Source organism: Hevea brasiliensis, unplaced genomic scaffold, assembly GCF_030052815.1.
Source record: "Hevea brasiliensis isolate MT/VB/25A 57/8 unplaced genomic scaffold, ASM3005281v1 Scaf5, whole genome shotgun sequence".
Classification (NCBI taxonomy): domain Eukaryota; kingdom Viridiplantae; phylum Streptophyta; class Magnoliopsida; order Malpighiales; family Euphorbiaceae; genus Hevea; species Hevea brasiliensis.
Window position 1 is genome coordinate 1,746,779 of NW_026615028.1, and position 18,694 is coordinate 1,765,472.

The window sequence follows — 18,694 nt, forward strand, 5'->3', positions numbered from 1 at the left end:
ATTTTTGTTTTTATTAAATATTTATAATTTCCTTTTTTGACTAAAGAAATATGGACTCCTTTACCTACCCTCTGCAAACGCTTCCCTTCATGGCTTTGTCTTTCTCTTCAAATATAAAAAAGTGCTTTTTTTTTTAATTGTTGCTAAACTCCCTACAAAATTAGAAAGAAATGGAATGATTTTGCTAATAAAGAGCACTAATCATCTCTAATTGAAATTCGAATTTAAGATCTCGCAGTTATGAAAACAAATTCAGTATTATTAAGTTAATTGATTGTTATTGATTAATTTAAATAAACGACTTCATCTTTAAAAAATATTTCTGAAGTAAAAAGAAAAAAAAAACAATGCAGCCTGTTATTGATTCATCTGGGCAATGCATGAATAATTGCCAATCAAGGCACCAGACCAAGATCCCAAGAAGGACATAGAAAAGAATATGACTTCCCTTTTGCAAATGACTTGCAATTTAGAGCCCCCAACTCAAGTTCCCTAAGAACAGTGAGCAGAAACCAACTTTTGAAGTAAAAAGCCAACCATTCATGACAACATTTTGCAATCTTCGTTTATTTATAATGCTCTTGAATAAATGTGTTACAAACAAATGAGATCACTGTATCCAATTTAAGCTTACAAGCTCTGTAGGATTTAAAAAAATCAACAAATACGTGCAAATAATCAAGGTCAATGGAATTCATTAAATCCTGAGAAGAAAAATGTGTGGTTTTTGAAAGGAAACCATATAAGCAGGCCAGGGAACCCTCACAGAACTTCCCCGGAGCCACGATTCATACATAACCATGTAGAAAGCATTATAATCAACTGGGGGAAGATGCCACTGGAAATGCTTTCGTGCCTTCAACACATTATCTTGTAACAACTGATATTTTTCAGAACTTGTTCCATGAGGATATTCTTAAGCGATGGAATGTCTAAAGAGGCAATAACAACTAAAAAGCTCTTCCAGTTTAAAATGTCTATAAATGGATGGTTATAATGGTTGGCAATGATAACCGGGACACATCATAATATAATGTGTCACGACCCAACCTATAGGCCAGACCGGTACGGACCTGGGCCAGCCTAAATCTCCCGAGACCCGTAGTAAGCCTAACTATTCCTTAACCCAACTCTAAGGCCTAATTGGGCCCAATTTCAAAAATTCAACCGGACAGAGTCCGACCATAAAATGGACCTTTCAACGGGGAGTTTTTAACTCACCCGACCTGTAAACACAATATGTAATCAATTGGGGAGCTCAGCTCACCCTCCACATACTCAAATGTTATAAAAATAAATGAGAGCTCAGCTCCCTCGTCCAGTCCATCAACATGCATAAAATAATAAATTTACAGGTCTAAAATAACAATTTATATTACAGACCCAAATCAAATAATTATTTCTAACACATGCGAAAATTCTAGAGTTATAATTATTTCTAACACATGCGAAAATTCTAGAGTTAACAGGTTTACACAAACATTAATAAACGACCTGCGTGGGAGAAAAGCAAGTTAACCTCAAAAATATCCTCCTGTGGCCTGGAAAAATATTGAACAGGAGTGAGCGTTCGACTCAAAGAGTAAAATATCAATTTTAACCAATCTCTATAACTATCTAAAGCTAATGCACCCTGTAGAGTGAAATGCAACATCAGCAATATTTTCACATCATAACAGCAAAAAGGTAATTTGGAGCACTCACACACCCAGTAATGTCAAATCATAAATATATGGGAGCTGATCCCTTATACAGCTCTCTTAAATCCAACCTGTGCCAGCGAAGAACTCAAGCCGGACTTTCGCTTAATAAACCAAATCGGGGTCCCAGCGAAGAACTCAAGCCGTGTTTACCCCGAAGGACCGGGTCCCAGCGAAGATCTCAAGCCGTGTCTACCCGTCCTTTCCATAGCCAACATTATACCACACGCACGCCAACGCACGCACACTGCTCCAAATTACCACAACAACATCCATAGTACTTTAACAATTGTGAATGCAACATAAAACGTGCCTAGAGTTTAACTACATAGATATTTACATATAAGTGATGCATGGGCATGCTTGAACATATAATAATATCGAAATTACAATTAAAATTAATATTTTACTCACAGACTTGACAGCAGTCATTGTGGCGACTGGGTGGAGGAAGAAGGCTGTCCCAGCTCACCTGACAATTTTATTACAATCATTTAATAAATTTGACTCAATACAAACTAAGAAAAAGACCAAAGACGTCTTAAGTAGTGCCGAAAATCCGACAGAGTCTCCCCTATACCTAGGACCTACCCAACCTGCAAAATGGCTCAAAACACACTTCTATATTCATAACCCATATATCCACAACTCAATCACATCACACAGCTCCTCCTGAGCCTATCAAAACAGTCATCCATCACAATATGTAAAATTTCAATTTAGTCCTTATAATTGACCCTTTTTGCAAAACCACCCAAATAAACTCTAAAAATTCTAAAACTTTGCCCCGCGGGCCTTAGCAATATTACTAGGCTAATGCAAAAAAAATCATAATTTTCTGAGCTACCACGAATATTTTATGGATTTTTAATCCCATTTAAGCACGAGAAAATTATGAAAAAGTAAGGTTCGGGTTTACCTATGCCGATTCCGATCTCAGGAACGCGCTTGGGGCATCTGACAACAGTGGGGTAACCAAAATCCTGATCCAATTCCAAGACTTTTTCAGTAGCTGGTCTGTCTGGCCGGAAATTCACAGACCCGGACAACTGTCGAATTTCTACGAATTGAAGGTACCGACACGAAGCCCACAATACGGGGGTTAGTATAAAATTTTTACGAAATTTTCTAAACTCATTTAATACTCGAAAAAATACTACGAAGTTCTGTGGGACCCACCGAAAAAAGGTGTCGGAAAATTTCTAAATTTATATTGTCGCGAAGCTCTCGACGAGTGGAGCGCTCTGGTACTCTCGGTTTTCTAGTGGAGTTCACGGTTTGCGATAAATCTAGCCCAAAAGTCAAAATGGGCTAAAACTTTCCGGACAAAAATTGGACAAACCGCTCGATGGATTTTGGTGTTCTTGGTATCTATGGAAAGCTCTCGATGTGTAGATGGTGTTTGACATAAGACCTGGCCCAATCGGTGGCTGGATAGGCCGGATTTCAGCCGGAAGACAAAGCGGCGCGCTACGCGTCGCGCGCTTCACGCGCGGTTTCCCGGTGTTCCAGGAGGCGGCAGGCAATGGGGGGAGGCTGAGGTGGCGCGCTGGTGAGGTGGGGAGGACTGGGTGGCGGCTAGCCGAAGAGGGGAGGAGGGAGGAGAGAGAAAACGGGAGAGAGAGAAGGAGAGGTCGGAACACGCGCGGGGAGAACAAAAAAAAAAGAAAAAAGAAGCCAGTCCGGTTCGACTGATCAGATCCAGTCCGGTTCGATTCGGCCGGTCGGATTCAAAATACAAAATTTTAAATTTTTACTCTGCCTTAAGACCGAAAACGAGGCTCAAAAATTCTAAAAAAAATTCTAGAAAACTCAGAAAAATTCATAGACTCTAAATATATTTTTAGTTTTGCCACGTAGTATTTAAATTAAATTTTAAAAATCATCAAAGTTTTTATTTTCAGAAAATCGAACCCGATTTCTAAAATCCGAAAAATTTCAAATAATTTCCTAAAATTCAATAAAATAAAATATCAATAATTACCCAAAAATAATAAATTTAAAAAAATTAGAGTTGTTACATTCTTACCCCCTTACAGAAAATTTGTCCTCGAATGTTACACAAGGCAGAATAAAGTACAGGATTACACATTGAATAGATAAGGGTACTTGCTACGCATGTCCCGTTCTGACTCCCAGGTGCACTCTTCCACTGACTGGCTCCTCCACAAAACCTTTACCATAGGGATCTATTTTGATTTTAGCTGACTCACTTGGTAGTCCACTATGACTATAGGTTGCTCCTCAAACGTCAAGTTTTCTTTTAGCTCCCTTAAATCCGGTTGTAGCACATGAGAAGAATCAAGAATGTATTTCCTGAGCATGTAGATGTGAAACACAGGATGAACATGAGAAAGGTTAGGTAGTAGCTCCAACTGGTAGGCAACTGCTCCAACTCTACCAGTAACCTCAAAAGGTCCAATATACCGAGGTGTCAACTTGCCCTTCTTTCCAAATCTTATGACTCCCTTCATCGGAGAAACAAATGGGCTGTGTGATGTGATTGAGTTGTGGATATATGGGTTGTGAATATAGAAGTGTGTTTTGAGCCCTTTTGCAGGTTGGGTAGGTCCTAGGTATAGGGGAGACTCTGCCAGATTTTCGGCACAACTTAGGACGTCTTTAGTCTTTCTCTTAGTTTGTATTGAGTCAAATTTATTAAATGATTGTAATAAAATTGTCAGGTGAGCCGGGATAGCCTTCTTCCTCTCCTACCGCCATACGATCTTTATCAAGTATGTGAGTAAAATATTAATTTTAATTGTAATTTCGATATTATTATATGTTCAAGCATGCCCATGCATCACTTATATGTAAATATCTATGTAGTTAAACTCTAGGCACGTTTTATATTCCATTCACAACTGTTAAAGTGCCATGGATGTTGTTGTGGTAATTTGGAGAGTGTGCGTGCGTTGGCGTGCGTGTGGTATAGTGTTGGCTATGGACAGGACGGGTAGACACGGCTTGAGATCTTCGCTGGGACCCGGTCCTTCGGGGTAGACACGGCTTGAGTTCTTCGCTGGGACCCCGATTTGGTTTATTAAGCGAAAGTCCGGCTTGAGTTCTTCGCTGGCACAGGTTGGATTTAAGAGAGCTGTATAGGGGATCAGCTCCCATATATTTATGATTTGACATTACTAGGTGTGTGAGTGCTCCAAATTACCCTTTTGCTGTTACGATGTGAAAATATTGTTGATGTTGCATTTCACTCTACAGGGTGCATTAGCTTTAGATAGTTATAGAGATTATGGTTACAATTGATATTTTACTCTCTGAGTCGAACGCTCACTCCTATTCAATATTTTTTCAGCCCACAAGAGGATATTTTTGAGGTTAGCCTATTTTTCTCCCTCGTAGGTCGTTTATTAATGTTTATGTAAACCTGTTAACTCTAGAATTTCCGCGAATTGAAGATACCTACACGAAACCCACAACATGGGGGTTAGTATAAAATTACTACGAAGTTTCGTGGGACCCACCAAAAAACGGTGTCGGAAAATTTCGAAATTTATATTGTCCCGAAGCTCTCGACTAGTGGAGCTTTCGACGAGTGGAGTCCTCTAGTACTCTCGATTTTCTCGTGGGGTTCATGGTTTGCGAGAAATCTAGCCCAAAAGTCAAAATGGACTAAAACTTCCCGGACAAAAATTGAACAAATAGCTCGATGTATTTTGTTGTTCTTGGTGTCTATGGAAAGCTCTCGATGTGTAGATGGTGTTTGACACAAGATCTGGCCCAATCGGTGGCTGGATCGGTCGGATTTCGGCCGGGAAGACGAAGCGGCGCGCTACGCGTCGCGTTGCTTCGCGCACAGTTTCCCGGTGTTCCAGGCGGCGGCCGGCGATGGGGGGAGGCTGGGGTAGCTCACCGGCGAGGTGGGGAGGGCTGGGTGGCTGCTGGCCGCCGAGGGGAGGAGGAAGGAGAGAGAAAACGGGAGAGAGAGAAGGAGAGATCGGAACGCGCGCGGGAGAAAGAAAGAGGAAGAAGAAGCCGGTCCAATTCGGCCGGTCCGATCCGGTCCGGTCCGATCCGGTCCGGTTCGATTCGGCCGGTCCGATTCATGATACAAAATTTTGAATTTTACTCTGCCTTGGGACCGAAAACGAGGCCCAAAAATTTCGAAAAAAATTCTAGAAAACTCAGAAAAATTCGTAGACTCCAAATATATTTTTAGTTTTGCTACGTGGTCTTTAAATTAAATTTTAAAAATCATCAAAGTTTTTATTTTCGGAAAATCGAACCCGATTTCTAAAATCCGAAAAATTTCAAATAATTTCCTAAAATTCAATAAAATAAAATATCAATAATTATCCAAAAATAATAAATTTGAAAAAATTAGGGGTGTTACATAATGAATCCGCAATAAGCTCATGTTTACTTCAAAGCCTTGCCTTTGTCGTGGAGGCAGAACTTGCTCCACAGAAGCTCATCAGCATAACGGTGTTGTTAGCTGGCCAAAATGGACAGAGATCTCAGAGTCGTTTCTCCAAACTTGAAGAAGCCTTTCACGGACAGGGGAGTTGATTGATCCAGCAAAGAATGCAAGCTTCTTCCTGTCAACACATTACACGATTGAAGTTCGGTAAGTTTCAGTACATCAAGGTAAAATTAACATTAAATGAGCAAATCTGTACTCCTGCAGTTGCATTGACAATTCACGATGGATGTTATCAAATAGATACAAGTTTGCCACTACAAATAAGTATATGCTTATTAGTACACAATAGAAGAAAATTTCAATTGAAATAAATTTTCTTATCCTCACCTTTTTGATGAAGCAAGGTCAGGAGGATCTTCTTGCCTAGGCCAAACTTGTGGCATAGATGCGTCCTTGTGAGCAATGTCCCCAGATAGGAAATAGCTCGAAGAGCAGACAACTTGAATAGCATTAAATTTTACTTCCTCTGCTTTCTCCATTGCGGACCATCCAACGGAATGACAAGCAACATAAAAATGGTCAGCTCCACCAGTCCTATTCCAATATGGATATTAAAGATGTAATCTCTGATGAAATCCTGGATACCTCCTAAACCAATTCTAGGGTCATGGCACATCCTTGCAATGGAGAAAGGCAGAAAGAAAAGATCTGCTATTGTTGGATCCTTTGTGATGAATTGGCTTTTCATGAGGACTTTCTTAAAAGTAACTTTCACTGGCATATTTACCCCCAGGTTCAAAATCCACTGGCAAGAGTGCATTTGCAAATGGATCTTGCTGCCTGTGAGGGTAAGCATATATCTTAAAGCTCCTATTCATTTCTTTATAGTCTTCCAGAAAGATATCTCCATCATGGAACACCTCATTATTCACATAGATTCCTGAATCATAGAAACCAAGAGTTTCCAGACACTTGGGTTAAGAAATGAAAGCTTGTGCATATGGACAGAGCTTTCATTAGCCTCCCTATAACCCCATACATCAGAAGTTGTTTAAGCTCCAAACCAGCCATCAGGTTCAATCAACAAGACAGGTGGCACCATTAAGAACATGGGCAATAGTGAATCAAATTTAATGCTGTCATTCTCCAGATAGGTTTATGATACACTCCAGGCAGAAGGTACAACTGCTACACATGCATCATGGATATATTTTAAATGTAAAATAATGCTGAAAGTTGAAAGTAATTATATTGGAAATATAACAGGAGTTCTTAACTTTGGAAAAAGCACAGGAGAGAGAAGGGCATGAGAGCATCACAGAAGCAGCACAGCATAATCTCAGAATTCAATGATGCACCAAGATCAGACAATAGTAGACCAGCAGTTTCCAAATTGGATGGCCTAAGCCCTCCGACTACATTAGATATCTCAAGCCTTAAAGATGACTGCACTGAAAGTTAACACAAAGATTTAACCTTTTTCTAGTATAGCATTGTTAATAATGCTTTTCCCCGCAAAATATGTGTGTGTTGTAAGAACATAACATGACATGTTGCCTAACATGGTTACCTCTCTAACATTGACACTGATGAAACTCAAAGCCAATAAGGATACACCCAAAGGAAATAAAAGAAAGGGGTAAAGAACTCTTCGACATGGGATGAAATGTTTTGGTAATCGTAGTAAACATGGCAAAGTAAGAATGTACTCAAATGCAGAAGCAGAAGCAAAATAAATTGTCTGCTCGATATCGCATTTAGGCTCTTATAACTATATAGAGATTGTACGATAATCCCACTTTGTTTTCTCATCCCAAAAGATTATTCCGCCACATTTCTCTTTAGGCTCTTTTCTCAGTGATCCAACTTGGAAACATGGAAATTTATCAGTGTGCTTTGCAGTTATGAATATTTTCCTTCAACATTTCACTTCTCGAATTTCATAATCGGTAGTTGAATACTACTTAACATGATAATCACAATTAGGAAGAAATTGCAAATAACTCCCGTCTGCCCCATTTTTGCCAGTCTTTTCACTAACTGTTTGAGGACATAAGCTCTTAGCTTGCAAAACAGTACAGAATACAAATGAAAATCCCCACCTAAAACCCCATTTAGTTTTTAGATAATTCAGCTGTCTACTCATTTAGAATTTGAAGCAAGTGAATTTGGAATCCATATAAAGATTTAAATAAATTTGAAGCTTAACGAAATCTTCAGTCATGGATATAAAAACAAAGATTCCACCCCACAAACTATCCAAAATCAAAAGTGTGCTTCAAGATATGACATACCATTAGTGCCCAATTGAAGTTTGGAAAACCGTTGACTTTATTTCCATCGTCATTATTCTTCTCCAAGTGGCTAATTCTGGGGGAATGACCAAATGGGGTTTTAGAATCACTGTGAAAGGAACTGGGATACTTTCTTGAGTGTTTGATGAGGACCCAGATGAGAGATAAGGTTTCAGGGGAAGAGTGGAACGGCGAAGGTGACTGAGAAGAGATTAGAGGCAGTGGAGACGTGAAAGAGAATAAAGAGAGAAGTAAAGAGAGCCAAGCAAGTAGGCATGAAGAAGAATGACCTGAATGAAGGGGAGAATCACCGGCGACTGAAATACAGAGTGCATTACATGAATTATCTTTTAACGAACGCAAATTTGCTAACCATTAAAAAATAATTTTAATTAGGTGCTAAGAATTTATGGAGACAGCAACTAAGAACTGAAATCCTCATTAAGGGAATCTATTTTAAATTATAGAAAGTACAAATTGAAATAAGCAAGCTAGGGATGTGATGGAATATAAAATTCATAAAAAGGAGCAACAATAAAAATTATCATGATGATGAGATGATGATCGATGCATGGTCCACAAGAAAGGAAACAGAAGGAAGAAATGGCTTCACTCACCTGGTTCTTGACCAATTAACCAACTGAATGTATACTAATTAAAGAATTAATGGGGCATTGAAATTAAAATAAGTTAAAAATAAGAATAGAAGGGTAGGTCCATGTCCTTGAGCCCAGTCTCTTAACTAGGTAGAATGTTCGGTCAGCCACTCACTCGTCCGATGGGCATGTGACGAATACATAAATTTCTTTTCTTTCATAAAAGTAGATGTTCTAAGTAAAACCCTTCTATTATTCTTCCTTGAGATTAAAATTTCGATGTCAGTTTCCTCCTCTAAATTCCCAAGATGGCCTCCTTCCCCAAGTAATAAGCTTTCGAGGTGCATGTAATATGGATAGGAGACTGTATAAAAGCTCCTCTGTTCTGCCCTGGCCAGTTGATTGCCTACCGCTGCAACCAACCAAGAATTTTTGAGCTTCACAGTTTTATTCCAAGTTAGTTTACAGCTTCATTGATGATAAGTTGCTTCTTCTTTATCAGGTTTTGGTTATGGAAATTGGGTTTTCTTTATCAATTCATGTTTTCCAGCCTGTTTATGTTTATGTATAGCCTCTGCTTCTGATACATGCATATTCTTCTGGTTCATAGTAACGTAAACAAACATTTGATGACTAAGTGTTTTTATTATTTGCTTTATTGCTTTTGAGTTTGAAGTTGAGTATCATTTGTTCAACCACAGCCTTTTAAGATATCTTTTAACCCTAGTTAAAATGTTAACTCTTTTATTTATATTGTTTGATGGTACAGTATTCAAAGATTGATGAAAGTAATTTATAAAAAGTTATCTCTTTTAATTTTTAAATGTTGAAATAATATTTTAATTAATATTAATAAGATAATATTATTATTTTTATACTTAATAACTGATTTAATAGTAATATTTAATGATTAATAAAATAATTAATAATTATTAAAACGATTAATATTGTGTGAGTAAAAAAATAAGTGGGTGTATATATGAGAGAGAAAGTGAGGGAACTAGTAGTCTTAGAGGGAGGGTGAAGTTATTGTTTTATTGGACCAAAACAATATGCACACATATGGTGCAATCACCCACATGTTAAATAGTATTGCCATGCTCTACCAGTCCACCTACTCAAATTTCTCTCATCAACCTCTCATTTGCATACCATTTATCTGCCCTTCATTTCTTAAACAAGATCAACAACCTCCTAACTTAAATTCCTTCTTTAGTAACTTTTTCTTCTACCAATAACCCAAAAGTTAATATATCTTAATTGTAAGAAGATTAGGTTGGGAAATTCTTGATATTTTATGTTTTGCTTTTTTTTTATATATATTTATTTTTTAATCTTAATATTATTTTCAAATCTAATGGAATGACCTGTAACATATTTCAAGCCATCCATGGAGTTGAAGGAATTTTGTTGAATGGAAATGAAAATTGAAATTTTACTCCTCTTGTCTCATTATTGGATTTTTTTTTATTTAAATCAATAAAAGAAATTCAATTTTTTTATTATTTTTTCAGTTATTTTTAACTTTTACTATTTGAATTTAGGGAAATTTTAATTTAAATATTTATAGGTATTATCATTTAAATATTAATTAGCTTTATTTCTGTTAATATTCCATCTTAATTTATGATAAAGGTAAGGTGCCTCTTTGGGACTCCTCTCTTATTGATATATCTTTTGGGACGATATAAACATAACTTATTTTCTTAGAATAGTATCAAAGTCTCACCAATCAATATTAGGTTGGGTTTTTATGAGCGTTTCACGCTCCATATATTTAGTTTTGAGTGTAAGATTTGTGTTAATATAGCATTAGGTACTCTTCTCTCATTGAACTAATTTTTGAGCGTGAATTAAACTCAATACATCTTCTTAAGAGTAGTACTAGAGTTATCTCATAGTTATAAAATATTAAGTTAGGGAAGCAAAAGTTTCCTAACCCAATCAATTTTCTTTGATCCCGCCTCGATCCTGATATTGTATTCTCCCCGCTCTGTACACAGTAACATATTAATTACTATTTTTTATTAAAAAATAATTTATTTTTATATTTAAATATTATGATGTTAGCAAATAATATTAATAAAATTATGATTAAAACTTATATTTTATTTTTTAATAAATAAATTTATATCATATAACAACAAAATAAAAATGAAAAAATTAAAAAATAAAAAGAAAAACATCCAAGGAAAAATTCATCGAGATGGATAGCGGTCCCGCCCCGTTGTCATTCCTTTAAATCTCAGTTGAAGCCAATTGTAAATATAAAATGTATAAGCAGAGTCAAAGGTCACTAATAAATTAAGTAGACATTATACATGATGAAACAAACTTAGGGCTACTGTTTCTGGTGTGAACTAAAGTTCAACGGGACTCCACATGGGAGGAGAAAATGAAGGCTTCACACTCTCTTGAAATTCTGGAAGTAGTTGACCTTACCAAACAGTTTGTATATATAAAATTTCATTTTAACCCGATGGATAGAGTATTTAGATTTAAATTTTTAATGCATTTCCCTCATAATTTAAAATTTTTTTAATTTTTAATTTTAAAAATTTTAAAAATATGAACCACTAATTTTTTTTATATAAATAGAATCCTCATTCTCTCTTATAATTGAGGGATTTAAATAATTAATTAAGACTTGTAATTAATAAGAAAGTGGGTATAAACAAAATTTGGGAAATCTATAGCCAATTTGGCATATTAATTATACATGTGTTTAGTCAGGCTGTGGGCTACGGGTGAAATGCATGTGCTAAGGTTTGGGTGGGGGGGGGGGGGGGGTGACTGTTTTGTTTGCCCTTTTGTATTGTTTGTGGTGAAGGGAGCGTAGCATGCTTGTGCGTGCTACTGGCTAGCTTGCTGCTCCCATGCATATATATTGTTGGTTGCCATCTTTTTTATTCTCTTAATTGCTGCTATATTTATGAAATAACAAAAATAAAAGCTTAACTTGGCTTCGAGTACCAATACATATATTATCACTATTCTCATGCATATTGCATAAAATTAATATCACAGTTTTTGAAATAAATAAATATATAAGAAATTAGGGTTAACTTATATTTACTACAAAACTTCCAAAAAATTGCTATAGCACACACATATATATATAGCTGCTAAGCAGAGAAGTGAGAGCTTATAGATTAAACAAGCTAAGCTACAATATTTATCATAGATAAATGTGATGATTTATTCATTTTTCTCAAATGTAATCTATTCTTAGATAACAGACATATATATTATTATTGAGTAGATAAACGCAAGATGGTGCATGAAGATTGGCTTTTACTATGATCTTACATTATTGAGTAGATCCAGTCGATGGGCTGCCCTTTTACACTCCAAATAAGCAAAGGCACTTGCTTAAAAATTCAGCTTCTCCAACTTAATCAATCCTCACAAGACCAAATAATATTGAAAATATTAGTATTACTATTGATAGAGGCAGCTTCTTTAACAGGTTATATAGGATAATAATTAGAGTTACCATTAAAATATATTTAACATGATTTCCTCATAAAACTCAAAAATAATTACAAAATACATTTTGCAATAATAAAAATAGCTAGGCACTATAGGTAATAATTAATGCAACATCAACATGATTCTCTTAAGACAAGCGATAGTGGAAGAATTTATAAGGAAAAATAACTGAAACAAGCAAATGTTTTTATTTAGGAAAATGCTTGCGTGCATGCAATTGTGAAGTCTATATGTCATCCTCCAATTATGTTACCAACTTTGCAATTAGAGAACATATTATCCAAACAAACAACAGGTGGATTTGTTCTTAATTATCTGCATATGCATACAAATTCTCCAACAATATAATGTTTGCTCCTTTTAAGATATCTTCTTCACAATTAGGAAATTAAGTTAAAACAATAAGGGTCAAGAGAATGATAATGTACGCTATTGTACATTTTTCATTTCTCAACACAGAAAATTAATTACATCATTGCTCAAAAAATAGATATTTAATTTAATTAATTTCCTATTTGAATAGATCTGTAACCTAATAAACATGATTTCAAAATCCAGGACTTTAAAGTATTTAATTGACATGCATGTCTCGAAACTAGCCTATGGCGTGATTAACAAAAATAATCAATATATATATGAAATGCAATATATGTAAACATTTTGTATATGCATTTATTACATGTTTAAAGATATTACTTAATCAATAATCCCTCACATTTAAACCAACATAATGAATTCTACGTGAATGTGAAATTTTAAAAACAAAATGACAAATTACAATATACATCTGATACAGTTATTCATCGTAAAAATGTAGATCCTTCATGAAATAAGGAGAATAAATCCCAAATAAATGTAAATAAGAATGCATGTATACCGAGTGTATTAGATACTTAAATTATGTATTATAAATATATAATTCCAAGTATATTTTTTAATGAATCTTATATCTTGTACATGAGGAGAGAAATTAAGTCATGCATTGCTATTGCATTAAGCAATGTCATGTGCATGTTGGAAGGAAAGAGAAGAAAAAGAACACTTTAATATAGCAAACCGATTTCTTTAAATAGTTTTTCTATGACATCTAAAGGGACTCGACACATGCAGCAAATAAAGTGCATGCATCCATAAGTCACTACATACTTGCGTTCTATCAACTTGATAACAATGATATCTACGTGTGTATATTCAGAGGTGGGGTAGAAGCACAAGACTATAACATCAAGACACAACATTACACAAATTACATGATATATATAGCTAGTCAATCCCATCTGATTTTCTTAATGCACTTGTATGTGTACAGGGTCATCATCAGCAAGCTGGATATGACTAATTTAAAGCAACATCTTCGTCACCTATGGCAACCATTGAAGAAGCAACTTCCACTTCCCATAGAGCGGTATTATTGAAAGTCTGCGCAGAAGGATCAATGGGTTGAACTTGAACTTGAACTGAAGGTGCAACCATGTTATTAGGCTGCTGCTGATTTTGTTGATTGATCATGAAAAGATTTTCATTTTCATTGATCAAAGAATCCAGAAACGAAGAGAAAGTATCCTCATTTCCATTTCCGATGTAATTGTATTCTGTATTGCTTGGTCCTTGGTCACTTTGTAAACCCATAACCAGACCATTACAATTAGGCCAGTTACCGTTACCATCTTCGACAACTATTGGGTTTTGATAACGTTCTAGGTTAGTAATATTGAAATTTTTGCTCACTTTGGTGGCTATAGCTCTATAGGTCCTGCCAGTTTCTTCCAAATCAACAGATTTAGGGCCAGAATTTTGGTTCAGATCTTGGGCAAACTGGGAGGAATTAGGGGTAGGGTTCAATGGCTTGTGGGTCCTCGGATCAATCCCTTGGCTAATCAGCTTCTTACTGAGATGGGTATTCCAGTAGTTCTTGATTTCATTATCCGTGCGTCCTGGAATCCTTCCAGCTATCAAAGACCACCTAAAACAAAAATTAAAAATTAATCCAATATTTCTAATTGGTTATAAATTAATATATGGTAACTGAAATTCAAAAACCTCAAAAAGGAAAACAAGATAGAATGAAGACTAAGGTACTTTGACATTTAGGAAACAGTAACCAGAGAACATGGCATTCAAGAGCTCCATCGATTGCATATACCTCATCATGTCTATGGGCTGACCTAAGAAGTGAGGCATCGTGAACCTTTACCTACCCATTTATCTACCTACTCAAAAGAAAGAAAAAGAGAGAGAGAGAGAGATGCAGACGCGCAGTGCAGTGAAAAACCAAAATGATAAGAGAGAAAAGAAGCTAATTTTGGAACTTATAGATAATTTGAAAAGGTTTAAGACCCTAAAATTATAAGATCTTTAAAACAAAGGTTAAATAAGATATAGAAAGAAGACAGAAAACTGATAACCCATCTCAAAGAGGGAGAAATAGGAAAAGGCACAAACCCTAATGTTCTAACCGATCAAATTCTGATAAAATCTGTAATATAATTGATCCCCAAAATGTATTGAGAGAGAGTGCACAGCGAAAACCCTAAAAAGCAAAAGAAGAGAAGAACAAAAAGAAGACGAAGATACAATAATTACTTATTAAAACAAATCAATAAAACAGCAGCAGATCTTAAATAAACGAAATTAGCTCATGATCAGCGAGCTTCGGCCCCTAATCCATAAGATCGCAGCAAAAGTATATACCTGTTACCGAGCAACCTATGCAGCCTAAGAATAAGATCTTCTTCATCTGGAGCAATACGCCCTCTCTTAACAGACGGCCGGAGATAATTCATCCATCGGAGGCGACAACTCTTTCCACATCGAAGCAGCCCGGCCCTCTTTGGCAGCGTACGCCAACGTTCAGCGCCTTCCTTCTTGATGTAGTTAGACAGGAGCTCGTCCTCCTCAGGAGTCCAAGGGCCCCTCTTTATTCCCACTTTGCTACAGCATGGTGTGGCAGTTGTCTTCTTGGCGCTGGGTGAAGTTGAAGAAGATGGGTTCCTCATAGTTAATTAGTAATTAAATTAGCTAATTATCTGATGCTTTTATTCTATGCTGATGCTTTGTTTTCTTTGCGGGATTCACTGAGCTCACGTTGCTTGGTTTTGCAAGAAATGAGGATGGTGGCTCTATGATTTATAGGTAAGGAAAGTGGGATAAGGACCATGGCATAATAGGGACAGGCAAACGTCTTTTTTTTTTTTTATTCCCGATAAATTTGGAAGAATACTATATACGCTAATTTTTTCTATGAAAATAATAATTAGCCATGAAAATTGTCATTGATGAGGGCTAAATTTAAACCTAATTTTAGATGGAATTTAAAAAAAAAAACTTGAGATGAAATTGATATTTTATATTACTGCTGTTCATTTTTAAATGTCATTTAAGATTTTTACATAATGATTAATAAAAAAAATAAATCATTTAAATTTTAATAAAATATTTTTTAATTTAATTATTCTTTCATTTATTTTATAGAAAATAATTTTATGTGAAAAATATTTTTTAAAAAATTATTTTTCATAATAATATTTTCTGTTATTTAATCATAATATTAAATAAATAATATGTATTTATATCATGTGTATAAGTTTTCATATTTTAATAAGATTATATCAAATATAATACAAAAAATTACTTCATCCTTTGACTAATTTTCTTTAAATATAATTTAATTTTTCTTTAATTAGAAAAATATTTTCAATTGACTTATTTTTTTTAGTGCTTCAAATGCTATAAAATATGAAAAATATTAATTTTTATATTTATTTTTTTATTTAATGACATTTTGATAAGTTAAATTTAGACTATAATTTATGTTTAATTAAATATAATCTGGTCTATTTCTTTTGAATTTAGTATATTTTAGATTAAAACTTTTTAAGGGAATGTCTTATTTTAATTTTTTAAAACTTAATTTCTATTAATATACAGCTTATTAGATATTATGATAATTTAATAATATTTAATTAAAAATTTAATGGCATTGCTTGCATTTTGATTTTTCAATTTTCTATTTTCTGATTGCACGGGCGGCTGTTATATCCTCAGTACACTAGTAGTTTTTTTTTTTTTTTAATTAATTGTGATTGTTAACCGACTTTTCCTAGATTTAGAAGAAAAAGATAGAAAGGTCACATTCGGAAATTCATTTTTTCTTTTTTGAAAATACATCCAAAATGTTCAAAATTCGAAGACAAAATTTGCACGAACCTCACTTTGGTTGGTTTGATATTATTATTTTAAATTTTTTTAAAAATATTATTTTAAAATATTTATTAAGATATTTAAAAATTTAATTTAATATATTAAAATTAATTTTTAATAATATGTAGAATAATATTATTTAAACAAATAATTTTAAAACCTTAATTTCAAGTGGTGTACCGACTTGCTTAAGCAGTAAGCAAACACAATAATCCAATATTTAAAAAAAAAATGGATAATGTGAAGTTTAAATCTTATCCATTGCAGTGGGTCCCATACATTTTGTATGGCCCAGATCATGCCGTAGTGTCGTTTGATTGTTTTCATCCTCAGACCTGTTGGTTGACTAATGTAGCGTCAGCAATGCGTGCGTGGAGTACGACTCTACGGTGTACAGCGCACAGTCATCGCTTTCGCACGAGGCAGATATTACTTGCATTTTCCTTTTAGGCCGAACGAGACCTGACTTGGAACTTGGATGTCTCGTGGACTAGGCCCGTTAATCTAGTTGGGCCCGAAATGGACGGGTCTTGTACTTTTGTCTATCCAGAAATCACTGTGACTTGCGAGGTCCCGACAGTTCATCTCTGGCTGGACAGCATGTTGCCACTCTCTCTTCCACGTGTTATAAAAACAAAGGATTGAAGTCCTATGTGGACTGAAAAACTATTTTTTAAATAAAAATATTATTTTAAATATTATTAAAAAAATAATTTTATTATTTTTATAATTAAAATTTATTAAAATTAATTTTAAATTATTTTTTTAATACTCTTTAATAAATATATTTAAAAAAAAATTTAAATATTAATTTTAACAAAGGTATCAAACAGATAATAAGAAATTTCCGTGTACTCTGTGAAAGCAAATGAACAAGTCTTGTATGCTGCACCTAATTTATTTTTAAAATTGTATGCTTTTTAATGATAATCATAAAAGTTAAAATTCCTAATTTTAAATTAATTCAGATTAAAATAATATTTTCAAGGTAAATTTCAAAGAAATTTTATAATAAACCAAAATTTTATGGCAATAGGAATTTTATTTTGCAAAAAGAAATAATATTTTTTTTCATAAAAATCTAATATGATTTTAAATAGATGAAAAGAAAATATAAAATCAAGGGGTTAAAATTTAATTAGGGTCAAATTAGAATTCAATTGATATATTATTTGAAAAATAAAAAAAATGCATATTGTGTAATTAATAATCTTTTAGTGTGTTAATTTATAAAAAAAAATAGTAACTTGATAGCAAATTATTATTTTTCAAATCACAAAGAAAATTAAGATAAAATTAGTTATATCTTTAAAATTAAATAATTATTTAAAATTAATTTAAAACATTATAATATATGTATATATATTTTTTAAAATATGCCATCAGCATGTAATCTAATTTAATTTAATAACTGAAAATATATCACTCGCCTAATAAATTCATATTTAAATTTTCAATTTCATACTTAAAAATATTATATTTTAAGAAATAATAACAATGTATTATTACGATTAATCATTTGGTATATTTTATAAATAATGATTAAAATATATATTAACAAATTTTACTATGTAAAAATAGAAGAATAAAAATAATATTTTAAAGAATAATATTTATTTAAACTCATGCGCTAAAAATTAATGAATGCCTAATCAAAATCAAATATTAAAAAAAAATGAATGAATGCAAATGACAATAGCAAATGAGAAGGAAAATAGTCTGCAAAAGATTTTTTTTAAGTAAATAAATTTTATATTTTTCTGTTTCATAAATATAGATTTATATATATTTATATGATTTAATAAAATATAATTAATATGATTAAAACAATAAATTATGTTTAACCTTTTTTAACATATCATTAACTTCTATTACTCAATTAAAAAATTAATATTAAGATTTATTTATTTTGTAAAAAATAATTTTTATAAGAAAATATTTTTTATGACAATTATTTTATAAAATTTTTTTTATTAAAATATTTTTTTTATTATTTAATTACAATGATATATGTTTATATTATACATATAT

At 33.5% G+C, this 18,694-nt stretch overlaps 1 protein-coding gene, 2 long non-coding RNA genes and 1 pseudogene across 3 annotated transcripts; 1 reads left to right on the forward strand and 3 right to left on the reverse strand.

Moving 5' to 3' along the window:
• Nucleotides 1–551: 551 nt before the first annotated feature.
• LOC110664578 (probable glycosyltransferase At5g03795) lies at nt 552–9,000 on the reverse strand (annotated as a pseudogene).
• Nucleotides 1,429–4,400, reverse strand: LOC131177481 (uncharacterized). The gene is made up of 3 exons (XR_009146950.1): nt 2,620–4,400; nt 2,115–2,172; nt 1,429–1,541 (listed from the first exon to the last, which is right to left on the reverse strand). It is a non-coding gene; the product is annotated as an uncharacterized LOC131177481 (long non-coding RNA).
• Nucleotides 9,001–9,136: 136 nt separating the features above from the next.
• LOC131177480 (uncharacterized) lies at nt 9,137–14,190 on the forward strand. Its single transcript, XR_009146949.1, has 2 exons — nt 9,137–9,427; nt 13,773–14,190. It is a non-coding gene; the product is annotated as an uncharacterized LOC131177480 (long non-coding RNA).
• LOC110664576 (transcription repressor MYB5) lies at nt 13,490–15,577 on the reverse strand. Its single transcript, XM_021824297.2, has 2 exons — nt 15,155–15,577; nt 13,490–14,426 (listed from the first exon to the last, which is right to left on the reverse strand). Exons 1-2 carry the CDS (start codon nt 15,457–15,459, stop codon nt 13,799–13,801), a joined length of 933 nt encoding a protein of 310 aa, XP_021679989.2. The 5' UTR covers nt 15,460–15,577; the 3' UTR covers nt 13,490–13,798.
• Between the last annotated feature and the right edge of the window lie 3,117 nt (nt 15,578–18,694).